We start from the raw sequence: 18037 nt of genomic DNA, 5'->3' as shown, positions 1-18037 counted from the left end.
TCTGCCCCCACCTCCTTCTACCTCCGCCAGTCTGGGTTAAATAGCAAACTGTGGCCCACAGTGCCCCCACTATCCGTGTTACTACAAGCCACCATCGAATTGTTTGCCACCCCTTCCCCCAGCCTTTTTAGAACACAATTCATGACCCGTGTGCATGATTAGCATGGTGCCTGCCATATACTTGGCTCTGGACAGATAGGCACTGGGTGGACAAACAAGCATTTGATTGTAAGTCATTTCCACTGTACATATGAATCACGTTCGTGATTGATACGTGGAGAGTTAGGAAGGCTTTTAAGCTTTTGGGAAAGATGGTTAGAATTTTCACCTGGAATATTCTATAGCTTCAGTAGCCAGTACCATTACCTCAGTGGTACAGATCATGCAATGTGTTGAGGGCCTCTGGGCTGGAAGCATCCCAGGAAAGGTATTCCTGGACCCTGATGGAGCAGGGGAGTGAAGGTTAAGTCGAATTCAATAACAGGATGAAGTAGCGGTCTAGTGTTGACTTCTGCTCGGTGATTCAGCTGTCCTCTGCACTTGATAGACATCTGTACTCTAGACCTGGAAGAAAGGTTTTCATGAGCAGAGGATGGGAGGATGTAGTGAAAAAGAGGGTCTGCCTTTCCATTGCTGTCTGCCGCCTATAGAGAAAAGTGGGGAGTTAAGCTGCAGAGTGAGTGGAGAAATTCTCCATAAGAATAGAGTTGTTTTCCTGAACTGTTTCTCAAAGTATTGGGACACTTCATTTCTGTAGATAGCACACATTTCAACCCCTGACCATCTACATAAAATAATGTGCTCTGCAGGTAAAAGCAGGCTGGTGGGACTTTCTGTGCCAGGTGGTGGGGAGTTTGGTGGTGGGAGATAAGCAAGAGGGTTGGTAACAGCTTCAGCAAGCTTCCATTTCCGTCGTCTTAGTTTCTGTAGGGGCCTGGCTGCGAGTAGAACTCCAGACTTCTTTCCCACTTGCTTTTTTTTTTTTTTTTCCTTCCCTCTTGAAGAGTTTGGGAATAGGCACCTCAGCTCTTCTGGACTTCTTCAAGTCTGCCTGTTCTTGTGGGCTATCCACTCTGATAATACAATTAAGTAGATGCTTCTCCCTGACCTTCTTTTCTGAAATCTGGGTGACAAATATTTGTTTCGGTTTGATTTTCCTTTCCAAAAAACTCCGGGCACAAAACCACCTTTTAAAATACTCACTTACAGCTTGTGTTATGTGGTTGGGTTTTAGTGGGTGCTATGAACTGAGATGCTGCTGCTTATCAACAAAACCTTTATCAATCATTCCAGAGGCTGACCTTTCTAAAAATACTGCCTGCAGATTGTGAGAGAGCATCCGTTTGGAATTCCCCCAGGAAAGAGACTAGAATGACCAGAGATGATGATGTTGCTTGTAGTTTAAACTTGGTGATTTTGCCTTCTGCTTTCCCTGGTTCCTTTAGTATGTGCCAAAAACATATTACATGTGAAATAAAGACGTTGACATCAAGAAAGGTAGAAATTCTTTCTCCCTAAAGAAATGTAAATTTGTCTTTCTGTCTTCGCTTTGCAAACAAAGAGCTCACCCTCAGAGCCACATAAAACACTTGAGGTAAATTCCGCAGGGGAATTGACCCCTCATATTACACCTCGATCGCTCATCCTCTTTACTGACGGTGGGAAAAACCACAAAAGGCCCCGCTGGGATTCGAACCCAGGATCTCCTGTTTACTAGACAGGCGCTTTAACCAGCTAAGCCACGGAGCCCGCACGCCTGCCCGCTTCCAAATCGACAGTGAAAAGGAATGGTCTTCGCTTCTGTTGGGTGCATTTCTGGATTTTCTCACCATTGAGGGACAGGAGCAGCCCAGATGCCTCTCCAGACCCTGAAGATGAAGCAGTCCCCGCTTCGTCCCCCCACCCCACCAAGAACTAAGGAACCGCACGGCTACAGGAAAACTGAGTCCCCTTCCGGCGGCGCCAGAAGCTGCGGGGAGGAAGGTTCTCCTGCGTCCGCGGGGAGTGTGACCCGCGGCCCAAGGTGGGGAACGCGCCACGTTCACACGGGAACGCTTCCAGCCCCGAGCACTGGTCCCTCAGGAAGCGAGCTGTCGGTCCTGTATTTCACAGTGTTTGATTAAAAGTCCAGTCATTCCTTACCCCATTTCTTTCCGTAAAATTGGGTTCCACCTGCCTGCTTCTTGCTTATAATCTTAGCTAATGGAATTCCAGAGTCGCACCTTAAAAATACGAGACTTCATAATTAAAACCTAGTCTTAGAAAGAAAGGAGTGGCCCCCTCTCCTCTGAAGCTACAGAGGGAGAGAAGCTTTCTTGTCCTAAAACTTGTTCGAAGGCTCTGTTTGATAAGATGTCAAATTGAGAACATTCACAAGAATTTCTATATTGTCATGGGGACTTGTGTGAGTATTTGTAACTGTTCCCAATTTATTCTAGTCTCTGTAAAATGAATCTGCCCTTGGGAATACAATTTGAACAGAGAGCCTTAGTGAAACTCCCAAGAATTTACAAATTCTGTGGCCACAAGTGTGAAAGTAACTTCCCCAATGAAATTATGATTGGCTGTGTTGTTGCTTGAAATCTATTGTCATGGTGATAATGCCGAAATCAACATTTCAGTTTTTGTAAACTGTATCAATATTTGAAGGATTTCGCTGTCACACTCTATAAGGCAGCAACGGACACTTACCTTCCCCTACATACATGATGGGGGGTGAGGGGATGAGGTGTGAAAGCCCATGACTCTGCTAGATTTCCCATTTCAGTGAAACATAAAAAGTCTATGAAATCAGTTGGAGACTCCATGAAGTAAGCAACTATTTCTTTAATATTACAAGGTTAGCCATCATATTATTACTGTGCTTGGAGCCCATATAATCATAAACAGCACAGTCACTCCTACTATGGCTTTGACCAAACTGTGGCAGGCAGTCCGAAAGACAGCAGAGCCAACGGTATTTTGTTTGGGTTTTTCCTTTGGTTAGCAACTGTCAAAATGTGCACTGAAATTCTGGGAACTAAGCTGTTTAACAAGCCAGAGACAAATCTTGGGGAAAAAAAAAATGAGACTTAGAGCAATCGTTTCCAGAAATCTGGATGTGAATTCTGTCTTCTACTCAATTCCCAGTGTCACCAGACCATGGAAAGGCCTCTCACACTGGCTCTGTTGCAGACATCTGAAATTGGAGGAGTGGATCTCCGTGTCACAGACTGCTGACAATAATGTAAAGAAACAGGGGAGGGGCAGACAGTGCCATTTTCCATATGCTTGAGAGAGAAACCAGAAGAACAGTGTACTGAGACACAGAGGATGAGAGGAATCCACCACTGCAATGGTTAGCATGATATGTTCACTTGGCTAGGCTATGCGATCCAGTTATTCAACTGAACACTAATCTACATGTTGCTGTGAAGATATTTTGTAAATATGGTTAACATCTACAATGAGTTGACTATAAGTACCCTCAGTAATATGGGTGAGCCAGCCAGTTGAACCAATTATTATTTCCAACCAATTATTATTTCCAACCAGTTGAAAGGCTTTAAAAGCAAAATGGAAGTTTTCCTGAGGAAGAAGAAATTCAGTAGCATCAGCTCCTGCCTGAGATTTTCTAAAGTACAGGCCTGCCCAGCAGAGTTCAGACTTGCCAGTCCTAGAAATATTCATTCATTCATTTATATTCTCTTACTGGTTCTGTTTTTTTTTTTCTGGACTCTGTTTCTCTGACTGATACAACCACTGAAGAAAAGACCGGAAACTAGAAACTGGAACTCTCAGAAAAGAAGGTGCAGTAGAAAGATCTCCAAAAACGAAGTTAAAGCCTGCCTCAGCTCATGTCAGGTGGTGAACATGGCAGAGAAGTTTGAAGCAGGAGAAGCTTTCGAAATCTACAAAACAACAGGACGTGTTTGTAGACACTGAGGAGAGCAAATGTGGACAGGGCCTCCAACTCGGAGTTGAAGCCCATTGTACAGGTGCAAGATGGGATCTATGGCTCCAGGGACACCTTGGGATCCGGCCTGCCCAGCTGGGTATGTGATGAGCATAAAATAGAACCAAGAAGTACCCCTGTTTGCTTCATTTCTGAAAATTCAGGCATAACTGTTCATGTTTCCAAACTTCTCTTTAGAAATCTCCTTTTTCTTACAGGGAGAGGATAGTCTGTGAACTTGGGTGGGAAAATACATTTTTATCTTGACTAACTTGTTACTGAAATTTTGGGTTTTCTTCCACTATGAATGTAGGCAACAGATCACAGTTGTATTTCAGCCCTTTCTACTTTATCACTTTCGGAAATCACAAATATTTCACATCAAAGTACAGTTGTTACAAATTTCTTTAAATACCATTTATGCTCATGAGTGCTTTGAAATTACAGTATTCATTAGACCTCCTGCTGTATATTGCCATTTAGCACATTAATAAAGGAGCACAACTATTACCATATCATAAATGTTTAATATTTTGATAACGTATTTCAATATAGTTAATTTCCCTTTGAAATCTTATGTATTTATCTTTTTTCTTTATCTTTAAAAGTATTATTCTATGAGGCAGTCCATAACCACCAAAGGGCCCTAAGGCTACAGTACAAAACCTGGTCAGAAGTCCCTTGCTCTACTGTCCTGGGGGAAATTCCTAACTAGATCGACTTTAATGTTATGCAGAAAGAGTAGCAACACGTGTATTCTTCTTAAGGACTGCTGCCATCTTATGAGCTGAAAACAACTCTTTTCCAAACTCAGCGTGTATGTTCTCAGTATCAGGCAGTTTTACTCCACCTGTTATTGGCCCTCAAGTTATTTACAATGCCCACCCAGGCATGGAGATAGCGCTTCCTTCTCAGAAATACAGAGAGGCTGAACCGCACACATAAGAGATGCTTATTTGCTTCCCGAGAAAGCAAACACGTGAGAGCGTCCGTGCGCGCGCGGGCTGATGATGCTCCTTTTAAAAGGTGTCAAATTCTGAGCTGTAGGCCCAGCGGTAGAAGCGCAGGCCGAGCAGGTGCTTAGCAGTGAGCCTTGCTTAGTAAATACTGAAATACAAAATGGGTAACGACCCGAGGAGAGACAGGACGGCACGTCAGATCATGCCAGGCCACAACGACTTCCAGTTTCCTACAGGTCACTTCCAAAGCCCTCGCGAGGGTCTACAGGACCGGAGGTGGTCGGCAGGCCTCTGCCCCGGAGATTTCCCCCGTTCCCCGCTCTTTTCCCCGAGAGCCGCATTTCTCCAGCGCTAATCACCGGCGCTGCTGGGCTTTCCTAGTCTTCCCGGTTTGCTCGTTTCCCTCCAAGTGCTTATCATGATTCTTTTACTTATTCAGTGCTTCAGGGCCGTAAGTTTCTCGAAGGGCAGGGATCACACCGCTTTCCTTCTCGGATCGGCTTCCAGCGCCTCGAACGGTAGGTAACACCGGCTGGTAAGCGAACGCGTGGATGGAGAGGGGCGCGCGCAGAGGGGACGCCGCGGCTTTGCGCGGGCCGAGCGCCGACGCCGGGGCGCGAGCCCGCGGCTGCCGGGGACCCGCCGGCGCCTGCGTCCTCCCGAAGGCGTACAGGCGCCCCCACGTCCCCGTGCGGGCCAGTGGCGCAATGGATAACGCGTCTGACTACGGATCAGAAGATTCCAGGTTCGACTCCTGGCTGGCTCGGGGCGCGCCGCGCTGTTTTACTTCTTTCCTCCGCACGCCGCCGAGGAGCTCCGTGTTCGGAAATGCGGGCGGAGGGAAGTTTGCCTGCAAATTCTCCAGAGCGAGAAGGTGCCGCTTTTAGCACAGCTGGGGTCATCACTCCCCTGCAGAGCGGCTCCCGCGTTTCGGCCCGCGGAAGGTGCGCGGTCCCGGGGCACGCCCATTGCGCCCGAGTTTCATAAAGATTGAAGTCTTTCTATTGCTCTCCTGCATCTGGCCGTTCTAAGGATGTGGCTTCAGGTCCGTACACGGCAAGGGCCTGGTCTGCGCTTCCCAATGGCGAGTTTGGTGGGAGCGCTCGCGGCGCCCGGAGGCATGCACCCGGAAACCACGGTCATCTGCAAGGGTGGAAGGGCGTGTTCTGCAGGGAACTGCCTTCTCGGGAAGGCGCTCGCTGCCGAGTTTCCGTAGTGTAGTGGTTATCACGTTCGCCTCACACGCGAAAGGTCCCCGGTTCGAAACCGGGCGGAAACAAGCGCTCTCTTCGTTTTGCAACTAATTCCTTCAAATTTTTTCTTACGCATTTAAAAAAAAAACCATATCACGTCTTCATAAATGCGCTCCCCGCCTTTTGTCGTCTTGTGGCCGGGCCGTGGCACGGAGGCGGCGCCGCCCGAGGTGGGTCGGGGTCCCGCGGCCCGGGCGGCGGCCTGACGTATCGCGAGGGGAGAAGCGGCTCTCCCCCGCTCCGACGCGAGGCGGCCGGCCGCCCGCAGCCCCGGAAGCGGTTCCTCGCCGCCCGCCGCCTTCCTGTTCCCGGCAGGGCCCGCTGCGCGCGTCTCCCCTCGGCCCCACGGCCCGCGCCGGCCCTGCCCCAGCCCAGGGCACCCGCGCGGCCCGGGCGGCAGCTGGGCGCCCGCGCCTCTCGGACGGCCGCGGGACTCGGGTAAGCAGCGGAGGCCCGAGCGCGCGCCTCCCGCCAGCGGGGTGGTCGGGCCCCCCCCCCCGGTGCTGGGGACCCGCCGGCGGTCGGGCCGGGTCGCCTCTCCGGAGGAACGGTACCGCGGGCGGCCCGGAGCGCGGACCTCTGGGCCCCGCGGAGACCGCAGACGCCCGGGCAGAGGCGGGGCGGCGACGAGGGCGTGTGGAAGGACGGCCGCCGCAGGCCGGCGGGCCCGGCCTGGGCGCGGCCTCTCCCTCCCCGGGGCCCCGCTCCGTGAGGCCTGCCTTCGGGAGGGCCCACCGAGCGGGCGCCGAAGGCCCGAGGCTTCCTGCGCTCCCCGCCAAAAGAAAGCAAGCGATCCCGAAGTTAAGAAACGGACCAACTGCGGGTTCCGCGTATTGCCTCGAGGCTTGGGAAAGGTCCCCGCAGCCCCTGTTTAAAATCGGGTCTCGAGCCCTGGTGTGCGGCCTCTGCCCTCTGGCTGACACACGGCCTGCTTCCGTGTTAATGGGATCCATCGGGGGCTTTTTCTGGCGCAGAAGTCTGGATATTCCACCTGCCAGCCTCGGGGGTAGCCTCAGGATTTCCTTCTTAGACGTACTGTTAGGACTGCTCCTACTTTCGTTGCTTTTATTTCTGCTGCTGCAACTACTACTTTTAGGGGTTAGCCGAGCCCAGTCTCTCAGACCCCGTTACTCTAGGTTCCCTGAAATGACTGCTATGAATGTGATGTTTTTACGGCCCTAAGAAAAGAAGGGGCAATCTTTACCTAATGAGCGGCTTTTCTTTCTCTTTCTCCCCAGCTCCGTCTTCCTCCATTTCCATACCTTCTCAGAAAAACCCTTCCTTTTATCATCTTGTTCATTCCCTTGTTAGCAAGATAATAATCAGCTTTGGTATGTGCTCAGTAGAAATGTATCCAAGACATTTTCATTTGAAATCTCTTCTGTACCGCTCAGAAATACAAGTCAGTTAACGTGGTGCCCTGAAAGGAGGCAGGGGTCTCAGGGGCCTGGGAGGCGTTGGGAGATGTGTCCCCTCCCATCCCTCTGTGATGCCAGTGGGCAGGAGTACTTCAGCTGGGAAACCGAGTGTGCCCAAGCCAACCAGTTGCAGGGGGGTGACGGTTTCAGTGAAAGCCTATGAGTCTCTGCTTCTCTTCAAATCAGGTGTTTTCTGGCAAAATGCAGAAGGAGCCCTACCCTTTCAGACGCTCTGCCCGTCTCACCTTCTTCTACCACCCTTCCCTCCCTCAGTCTCCCTCAATGCCAGATGGAAGCTCAGGCTGCCCACCTTGGCTGATAGTTCCTTTGGAAGGTGGAGAACAAATGGGCCCTAGATAGTGGCTGATGCCCTGTGAGCTCTTGATCCTGTGGCACACTGCACCTTACCTACGATCTTTTATTTTATTTTGTTATAGCCTTTATCCTCCCTTTCCTAAGCTTGGCGTTAGCAGCCTTCTCCCAGGTCTTCCCTCCAACCCCAAGGCACAGAGAGAAGGTGGCCTTCTGACTTTGGGGTGGGATTGAGACTAGAACCCAAGTTAGAACTGTCTCCCAGAAATCCAGGTCAGTAACATTAAGGGAGCAAAAGGATGCTGCTAAAATGTGCCTTGTACCTGTTTGCTGGGAATGGGGTGCGGTGTGTAGGATGAGGTGGGATTTGCTCCATGGATACCGGAGACAGGCTTATAATGAAAGAGAAAAAAAATATGGGAAAAGGATTTTGAGAGCTATGCAAGACCGCAAAATGAATCTAATCCAAGCTGCGTTGTAGGTCACTAAGGTCTTTACGCTCCTCCCTCCCGTGGAAGTCCGCTAGGGCTGCCCTAACACATGCCGCTGACTGCGTGTCATGAACAACAGGAATTTATTTTCTCTGTTCTAAAGGCTGCAAGTCCAGCATCGAGATGATGGCAGGTTTGGTTTCTTCTCAGGCCTCTCTGCTTAGCTCACAGATGGTCACCTTCTTGCCACCTCTTCACACGGTCACCTGTCTGTGTTTTCTGTGTCCTCATCTACTCTTATATATAGGATTAGGACCCACCCACATGACCTCATTTTTCCTTGACTACCTTTTTAAAGGGCCCATCTCCAAATACAGTCACAGTCTGAGGTCCTCGGGGTTAGGACTTCAACCTATGAATTTGGGTGGGGGAGGGGGGCAAATTCCGCTCACTTCTGGGGACGAAGATCGATGTATTATATATATTATTGACAGAGTTTGGAGATTTCCCAGCAGTTAACCTCACAGAAGACTATAGCGCACCTGCATCTCCTCATTTTACTCATTATTTGCATATTTCTGTTGCAGATGAAACAGACTATTTGCTTTTTATTTGACTTTTTAGGTTTTTAAAGCCACTTCTACCAGTTAATTTAAACTTCGTGGGTCTGCTTCTAATAAAATATGCAAGTCTTCATAGCTAACAAAAGTATTTATTAAAAAGGATGGAGCAGATGTTCCCTCTCCCCTGAGGCTGCTGAGGGAGAGATACCTTTCCACATTATAGAACAAGCAATCTGCTTAAATGAAGAGTTAAATTGTGAACTTTCACAAGAATTTCAGCCGGATTCTTTGCAAGGCAAAGATGAATGATTCAACACTTTCACTATTTTGTTTGTTCTGTTGTCTGTTAATATACTTCTGTCTTTGGAAGTGTTATTTTAACAAAGGGGAATTGCTAAATTCCTAAAACTTTAAACATTGTTGCCATGTTGTGATAATTTCTTGCCCTGGTGATAGCACTGAAAGTCCTTTCTCTGTATTCCCAAAGTTACAAAATTACTTATATGATTTATCTGCCAGTTCATAATATTTCTTTTCTCTCACATGCATGATAGAATATTTATAATCCTATGACTTCTGTATTTTATTGCCTAACAAATTATTTCCTCTTTTTTTAATTCTTAAAATATATATATATTTTTTTAATTAGTAGACTATTTCTTTAAGGCCAGTTTTAGTTTTTCAGATAAGTTGAGCAGAAAGTAGTTTCTCCTATTATTAAAGTTTCTCTTATTAATAACAACTTGCATTGGTGTGGTACATTTGTTACAATTGATGAGCCAGTGTTTCCACGTTATTCTTAATTGAAGTCCATTGTTTATTTTAGGCTTCACTCTTCGTATACAGTTGAGTTTTGCTAAATGCATAAGGTCATGTATCCACAATTATAGTGCATACAGAATAGTTTCATTGTCCGGTACTCCACCTCAAATAATTTCTTTTCAGTTAACACCACTGTGTGGTGAGAACGCTGTCCTCCCCATCCCTCTTTGGCTTTCACGGAAATGAAATGACTTTTATCCCACTGGCCCTTTTTCCTTATTTGTGTATCTGTCTCCTAATTTGTAAGGTCTCTGGAGAGTCAGCCCGTGGTCTCCTGATAAGCGTCCTAAAGGTGAGTTTCAAGGAACTAATCCATATTCGTATACTCAGATACAGCATCCAGCCAGCGGCCTGTTTTCCTTGAATTTATCTTTATTGTTACCTGCTGTGTTTCGGCCTTTGACATGTGGAGATCATGGCCCCCCTGCTTGGGATGGACTGCAAGGGATCTAACATGAAGAAGACTGAGCCCAGGAAACAGACTGTGAGCATTCCCACACCAGGACGTGGGCTAAGAAACACAGTTTTGGAGTGAGATGGAAGGAGAATGGTATGGAGTGTCCATTCTTTAGGGAAGTGTGTCCTAGAACAAAAGCTCACCCTTTGGTTTCCTCTCTCATTCTCTGGTAACAAAAAGGCCTCTAAGAATATATGCAGAAGGTTTAGAGTGACATTTTCATTTTTTATTCAAGTTGGCACACTTTTGAGAGTGAATGGGAGCATTATTAATAGTTATACCCGGGCAACAGGTATAAACCATGTCACCCTAACACTAGACAAATGATTTTCATGCTATAAAATATCTTTCAACGTTGGTTCCTTCATTTTAAGAGCGGCTGTCTTTTCCTGCCTGTTCCTTTCTGGGCACACCTTTACCATACCCAGAGTTGAGCTATGTGATCTCTGGTGTCCTTCTCAATTACTTTCTTTAAAAATTATTTTCTTTATTGTGTCAGAATTCGGATTAAAAAAAAAAAAGCCTTTTGTTCTGTAAGGATTGTTCACACATTTCTTTAGTGGTACATTTGGGAGAGAGAAAAAAGAGAATAAATTAGGCATAAATTCATGTAATGTCTAGGGAAGCATGTCCTTGGGAGAGAGTAGGTTGAGTCTACTGGATCATTCGAACTGCAGCACGTGTCTGTGGTAACAGGGACTTTTCAGTCCTCAGGCATTTAGGATATTTAGAGGCAAGGGAAGAGCACAGCAAGGGAAGAGAAGGATCCAGCTAATTTCACAGTAGCTTTTCAGTGAATTTGCTTTCAGCATGAGAATAGAGGTGTTTCTCCTCTCAATTTCCATCTGTTCGCAGCTTCTTACAAGGTACCAAGGGGAAAATACAGACTGATTCAAGGCACTTTGCTTCTCCTTTCTTCTTTATACTAACGCATTTCTCCCTCTTACACAAGAAGAAAGGAAAAATGCAAAATTTCCAGTAATTCTAGTCATGGTGAAAAAATGGGGAGAAAAATAGATAACTTGATGTTTTAGCACCATTTATAGGTGGATAAAAATCAAAACCAAGTTTGCTCAAGGATCATGTATCTACACAGTGAGGTCCAGCAAAAACAAAACAGAGCAAAATAAGACTCTGGAGGAATTTAGGGACGAGATAATTTTTTTTTTTCCTTAAAATAAAATATTGTGGAGTGGGACAGGGCATAGGATTACAGAATTCCCCAGGAAATGTTTTCGACGGTGGGGCAGAGATGTAGCTGGTCTTGGCCTAAAGTCTAAAGAAAGTTCACACAGTGCTTGCGAATGCCAGCCATCAGCCCAGGTCCTAATTACCCAAGCTCAAAATAAATCACTTTCCATTCTGTGTATCCCTAAATCTGTGCTTTGGGCTACGTACTTTTTAAAAGTAGTTTTTATTAATTCTTGAGCAGAGACATCTGTGTAGAATCTAGAGAATAGTATGTCAGCTATGTCCGTCCTCCTCCCCACCCCACCCTCCTTTCAAGGGAGAAAATGCTACCCCCGTCCCTTTCCCTGGGCCCTCTTACCCTCTCCAACCACCATCCCTTTCTCAGTCCCCTTTCATGTGACGACTGTCCCGATTTTTATCTTTATCCCTTGTTTGTCTGTTTTTTTAGTTTTCCTACATGCTTGTAGCCTAAACATGTCGTTTACTTTTATACTTGTAAGTGGATCTATACTGTACATATTTTGCAACCTGTCATTTTTACTCAACAGTATGTTCTTGAGATTCATCCGTGTTTTTGCACGTCGCTGTAATCTATTCATTTCTGCTGCTGAATAGCATTCCCTCGCAGAGATGCTGCTAAACCTATTTATTCTGTTACTGAAGGCCAGTGGGTGGTGTCGGGTTTTGAAATTACAGAGTCAACCATAAACATTCTCGCAGGGATTTCCTCTGCACATCTCCCAAGAATTCCTCTAGGGAAATACCCAGAAGTGAAATTGCTCTTCAGAATGTTTTCAAATTTAATACACTAATTTATACGCACAGAAACACACATCCCAGCAGTGTACAGTGTTTTAATTGTTGCACATCTGCCGAGCCCTTGATTTTGTCAGACAATTTAGTTTCCACCAGTTTGATGGGTGTAAAGTGTTAGTATGCATTTGTCATATTACTGATGTGGTTGAGCATACTTTTATGTGCTTATTCACCATTTATACTTCTTCTAAGAAGTACTCATTAACACTTTTGCTTGTTGTTTTAAAATTTTCCTTTTGTCCTTTTCTCATGGATCTGTAGAAATTCTTTATATATGCTGGATTCAAATCCCTTGTCACTTATATGTGTTATGAATATCTTTGCCCAGCTTGCAACTTACCTTTTTACTTTTTTATACTATCTTTGATTTACACAAATGATTCATTTTAATGTAGTTAAATTTGTCATTTCCCGTTACGGTTGACACTTTTTGTGTTTGTTAAAGCAATCTTTCTAGAAGCAGTGTGAGGAAGACAGAAACCGCCCCCCTCCCTGGACTGGCCAAGCCACCTGCCCAGCACTGCTGCCATCATGCCCAAGAGAAAGGCAAAAGGAGATGCTAAAGGTGACAAAGGGAAGGTGAAGGATGAGCCACAGAGGAGATCGGCACGCTTGTCTGCTAAACCGGCTCCTCCAAAACCAGAACCCCGGCCTAAAAAGGCCCCTGCGAAGAAAGGAGAGAAGCTGCCCAAAGGGAGAAAGGGGAAAGCGGATGGTGGCAAGGAGGGGAACAACGCTGCAAAGAACCTAGATGCTTCCACAGTCCAGTCACAGAAAGCAGAAGGCAGTGGGGATGCCAAGTGAAGTGTACTTCTTTTGATGGCTCTGTACTTCTAGTGACTCTACTGTTCGAAATACTATTTTTCTTTAATCAAGTTTTATAAAAATGTAGAATTTGGGTTCTGTTTTTTTTTTTTTTCCCAAACTTACGTTGTTAGCATATAAGACACATTGTTGTTGTGTTTTGTGGTAAGTGCAAATACCACTAATAGAATGTCTCAGAAGCTGGATTGAAATGGGGAAGATGGGATCTTCGGTCCTTGTTTTTGAAGATTATTCTTGGCTCCCAGGAGAGATTCTCTGACATTCACACATGTCAGCCACTTTGGCTTAGAAGCCTTACAGCATAGAGGAGCAAAACTTCATGTCTTCTTTCCTGATGCCATCAGCATATGCTTGACTTACTGAAATAGTTGTGATGTGGCCTTGGCCCCCCTAAAATCCTGTGTCGGGTAACAGTACTCAGGCTTTCTGGTGATAACATCAAGATGGTGTTGCTCTAAAGAAGCCGAGATTCCTGTTTGTAGGTGGTGGGTCGTCCCACTGATGGTCTTAAGAGTTTTTAGTTCCTTTCTTCCATGTCCGAGTTGACCTGTGAAAAGATCTTACATGCCTCTTGTGAAATATCCACCCCTTCTGAGAACTCCGCCTTTTCAAAACAGCAACAGAAGACTGTTGACTTTTGGGGAAGGGGAGTTTGAAAGTTGTAAAACGTTATGGATTGTCAACTATGTCCTCCTGGAAGTAACTGGTTTTGAAAAGTCTCTGATAAAGCTGAATACAAATTAGCTTGGTGGTAGGGGGATCATTTCCTACCCAAAGTCATAGAGATATTCTTTACTGCATTGTAAACATCTTATAGTCTTGCTTTTCACATTTGTCTTTAGTCTGCTCTGAACTGATTTTTGTGAAAAGTAGGAGATAGAAGTTCAATATAATATTTTTTCCATATGGGTAAGTGGTGGTTGTCCCAGCACCATTCTCTGAATACTTAAGTCTTTCCCACTGATCTATAACACCAGCTCTTTCATAAATAAAGTCTCTCTGTGTGGGTGGGTCTGTTGATGATTTCTATTCTGACTCACTGGTCACTTTGTCTAACCTTATGGCAGTGCTATACAATCCTGAGTACTACAACTTTAGAAAACAGTCTTGATATCTCAGGACAAATCCCACCTCCAAAAAAATTACCACCGAATTTTTCTTCCTCGGGAGTGTCTTGGCTATTCTTAGCCATTTGCTCTTCTGTACAACTTTTGAATTAGATTGACAAGTTCTAAAACAAAACAAAAATGTTGGAATTTTTATTGGATTTGTATTGAATTTATAGACTAAATACAATGTTGAGTCTTCCAATCCATGAACATGATATACTTCTCCATTTATTTAGCCTTTTTAAATGTCTTTCAATAAAGTTTTATAATTTTCTCCATAAATGTCTTTTGTTAGTATTTCCTAGGGACTTTATGCTTTTTGACGCTATTCTTACGGTATATTTTTGGTTACTACATTTTCTGTTTTTAGCTAAAGTTGATGTTTATATCCAGCAACCTTGCTGAACTCTCATCAATAAGTCTGTATGTTCTTTTGGGTTTTCTCCATAGGTAAACCGTATATTATATATGTGCAGACAATTTTGTTGCTACACAGTTTTATTCCCATTTTTACTCTTTCTAAGCTAGGCATTGTCCAAGTGCCCCCAGCACAGCAGTGAAAAAACAAAGTCTCTGCTTTCGCCAAGCTCATATTCCAGTTGGGCCTGGGGGAAGAATTAGAAAATACAGATTTATGTGAGGAGGGGCCTTAAGTAAACAAGTAAAAGTGGGTGCTATTTCGATAGGGTGGTTAGGGAAGTCCTCCATGATGAAGTGACATTTGAGCAGACACCTTAATGAAATAAAGGAACAAAAGATGTCAATATGTGGCAAAAGCACTCCAGCAGACAGGAGGTCAAAATGTGTTTGGCTGTTTGGCTCGTTGAGGAAGAACAAGGAAGCAGAAGTGACTAAATTGGAAAGAAGATGGATAAAGGTGATAGCTGACAGGATTGCAGAGATAGCCAGGGCCCAGGAAATGGAAGACTCTCCAAGCTGTAATTTTCCTCTGAAAGTGACAGGATACCATTAGAGTTTCCAACAGAGAGCACCATCTAAGTGTTGGGGTTGGGGGTGGGCAATAGGCTGTCAGGGGAGGGCAAGAGTTGAAGGAGGAAGACCAATTAGATGGCTGTCACACTGAATTGCAAGAAATCCTACTTTATCATGCTGTATTACTGTCCTTCCATCTGTTCAACTATTCCCACCCCATTTTCTCCGGTAAACAGCAAACATGTATCTGTGCTTTCTCTTTGCTAAGCAACAGGTCAGGACCAAAGAAAAACACTACCTGTCCTCAGAGGCCGAAGTCAAATGCACTAAAGTCACCACACAGTACTGTGCTTAGTGTGGTGGTAATACTGCAGGAGCCCTGCCCCTGATGCCAGAGCAGGAAGGGGTTTTAGGGAGAACTTCCTGGGTCATTTTGACACCGAAGCAGCAAAATGAAAACAGGAGGGGTTGGTCAAGCAAGGAAGGAGTGGGGGAAAGCCTTCTAGTAAGAGTAATAACATTTGCAAAGATGTTAAGAGAATATGGTGCATAGTAGAAGTTCAATAAATTGTTGAATAAAAAAATGATTTAAATGCATAACCAAATTCTAGTAGGTTTTTGTTTTTGTTTTACAATAATAGGTATTTCTTAAGTGGTCATTGTTTGCCAAACACCGTGTCCAGTGATTTCCATGCATAATTTATTTCCATGACCCTATGAGCTGAATATTACTCTCCCCATTTTGCTTTACATTTAGTGAAACTGAGGCAAACAGAGGTTAAATAATTTGCCTTGAGATCATACAGTGAATAGAAAAATCCAAATTAAGACCCAGGTCTACAACTCTAGGGCCTAGAAGTCTCCTCATTGTTGAAAAGGTCAGTGGTATAAATTTCAAATGTAATCCATCCAGTTTCTGAGTAAATCAAGGAGTTTCCCAAGGTACCATTAGGAAACAACGAAATGCAAGAAATAATATGCTGTGTGCTAAACAGTTGTAATTTCCAGTGAAGAAGGGTAGTAATGAAAGGACCCTAAATTCTAGGGGGAAGTGGTCTTACGGAATTTAGGATTTCAGTGTTTCTCTAGCAACATAAAGCTAGAAAGGCTTATTTTTTCTGTACAAAGATGCTAGTTTTTTAGACAAATATTTCTAAGCGGGGGATAGCAAATTAGGAAATAAACTACACTTTAAACCTCCTTGTCCACTTTTCTGGCCCACTTGGCACTTACATTCGTATCTGTAAACTCATAAACTAACAGCCAGGCTTGTGAATGTTTTGAGAACTTGGGTGTCTGATACCAAACAGACGGAGTGATCCTGAGTTTTCCGTAATTAAACTTCTGACCCTCAAAACTGAGGCGCTGGTCCTGGAAGAGCTGGAAAGAAGAGAGAGGGAAACTTACTTCCCTGTATCGACCCTTGTCCCTCTTAGTTCTGTTGCCTGGTGAGCTGGGGGGACCCCGGGCCCTGAGGTCTCCGCTCACTCAAACCTGAAGGGGTCACCAAAGGTTCTTGGTTGTGTCACGAGAAGGAATTCAAGGACAGACGCGCAGCACGGCGGACAAGCGACACAAGCGGGAGTTTATTAAAGTGAAAAGTACAATCCGCAGACTTGAGAGCAGGGAGCCAGAGAGCGAGAGCGAGAGAACTGTGCGCCCCGACGGCTGGGTTTCTTTTATTGACAGTTGTTAACTAGGGGGCGGGCTATTCATTCCTGGGGCCGGAAGCAGGGTTTCCCGCCTTTTCTTCCTCACAGGGCTTTCCTGTCGTGGCGCCGCCATCTTGGGCCTGTCTGCTGGGATCCGGCCTCTCGTGGACGCTGCCAGGACAGGCCCCGACCTTCCCCACAGCCGGCCACCGCCGCCTCCTTGCTGGCCTCCGGGCATCCCGCTGGAGCCCCACTGCCTGCTCTAAAAGCCCTATCCTCAGCAGTGCTCACAGTGATCTCTGTAGCACCGGCGCCAGGCCTCCTCAGCCCCTCGCAGGGCTCTGCACGTGGCTCCGCAACGTGAAACCCGAAAGCCCACCCGCATGCGCCCGGGGCGCGGCCGGAAGAAGCACTTCCGGCCCTTCTAGGCCCTCGGGAGGCCTCAGCTGTCGGCGTCGCGGGCCCCTGCCCAGGAGGGCGGCGTCCTGACTCCAGCTGGGGAAGGGAGGCTGGGGCTGTGAGGCGCCTTCCCTGTATTGCTGCTCAGACCCCTCGCAACCTTGCTCAGGCTTGGGGTTCCGGGCGCTCACCCCAAGTCCCCTTCGGTGAGGGGCTTGTCGGAACCCCACGTCTCGTGGTGTGCGGCCTCCGCATCTGTTCGGTTCCCCGGGGGCGGGGGGGGGGCTCTGGCCTCATGAAGCAGCCCGTGGAGCCCTTCTCAAGATTAGATTCTAAAAAGCCGTCAGAAATACCTAGAATGACCAAAAAAAAAGAAAAAAGCCAATTATACCACAAAACAGTTACCAAACAAGTACAGTAACACTGCGTCAACGTATTGAATGTTAAAGGACAAGAGCCGTCTTGGGACCACCGCGATGTCGAACAGTGAGTGCGACATACTGGTGTGATCAGATGTGGGGGTCGGGAGAACGGCCAAGAACGAATCCTCGAGACGTTTTCGGTTCAAAAAGGTGGTGTTATTATAGCACAGGGACGGGACCCGTGGGCAGAGGGGGCTGCAGCTGTGGTTTTGGGGAGAGACTGGTGATCTGCTTTCAAGTTTGTGGAGGGAGGGAAGGTAGACAGTTGCAGGCCTTTCTGTGTGCTGCGAGCAGGGTCCCCAAGCCCGTGGAGGTCTGGCTATGGTTAAGGTAAGGTAGCTCCGGGTTTTTAATAAGGCAGCCGTGAGTTCCTGGAGGGATGTCAGGCCCTGCGTGTCTCAGGCGTTTATCAGCGGGCTGCGGGTTGTAAGGAGATTTAAGTTAAGCTGCATCTTTGTTCTCATCAATGCGAAAATGTCTGATTTTCCTTGGTGGCAAAACCACAGGGTCTTCTGACTGTAGTTTGTTCCCTACATTCGTA

The 18037-nt window shown here is 46.2% G+C and overlaps 1 protein-coding gene, 1 long non-coding RNA gene and 3 other non-coding genes across 8 annotated transcripts in view; 3 read left to right on the top strand and 2 right to left on the bottom strand.

The window, feature by feature from the left end:
- Positions 1-18037, bottom strand: part of LOC145722801 (uncharacterized) — a 287389-nt gene that overhangs the window by 124212 nt on the left and 145140 nt on the right. The gene's annotated exons all lie outside the window — the stretch shown is intronic.
- Positions 1676-1749, bottom strand: TRNAT-AGU (transfer RNA threonine (anticodon AGU)). The gene has a single exon. It is a non-coding gene; the product is annotated as a tRNA-Thr (tRNA).
- TRNAR-ACG (transfer RNA arginine (anticodon ACG)) lies at positions 5587-5659 on the top strand. The gene has a single exon. It is a non-coding gene; the product is annotated as a tRNA-Arg (tRNA).
- TRNAV-CAC (transfer RNA valine (anticodon CAC)) lies at positions 6100-6172 on the top strand. Its single transcript has one exon. It is a non-coding gene; the product is annotated as a tRNA-Val (tRNA).
- HMGN4 (high mobility group nucleosomal binding domain 4) lies at positions 6414-14372 on the top strand. 4 transcript variants are annotated; one of them, XM_081827592.1, is made up of 4 exons: positions 6414-6584; positions 9940-9984; positions 10105-10176; positions 12602-14372. In XM_081827592.1, the coding sequence occupies exon 4, from the start codon at positions 12688-12690 to the stop codon at positions 12958-12960; it is 273 nt and encodes a 90-aa protein (XP_081683718.1). In that variant the 5' UTR covers positions 6414-6584; positions 9940-9984; positions 10105-10176; positions 12602-12687; the 3' UTR covers positions 12961-14372. The 4 variants fall into 4 exon arrangements, with proteins under 4 accessions (XP_081683718.1, XP_081683719.1, XP_081683717.1 ...); XM_081827590.1 differs by having other exon boundaries at positions 6422-6584; positions 10105-10242; XM_081827591.1 differs by lacking the exon at positions 10105-10176 and having other exon boundaries at positions 6417-6584.

The sequence above is a fragment of the Leptonychotes weddellii genome, chromosome 8 (assembly GCF_054177405.1).
Source record: "Leptonychotes weddellii isolate Sample4059 chromosome 8, ASM5417740v2, whole genome shotgun sequence".
NCBI lineage: Eukaryota > Metazoa > Chordata > Mammalia > Carnivora > Phocidae > Leptonychotes > Leptonychotes weddellii.
This window is presented reverse-complemented; position numbering and strand designations above follow the sequence as displayed.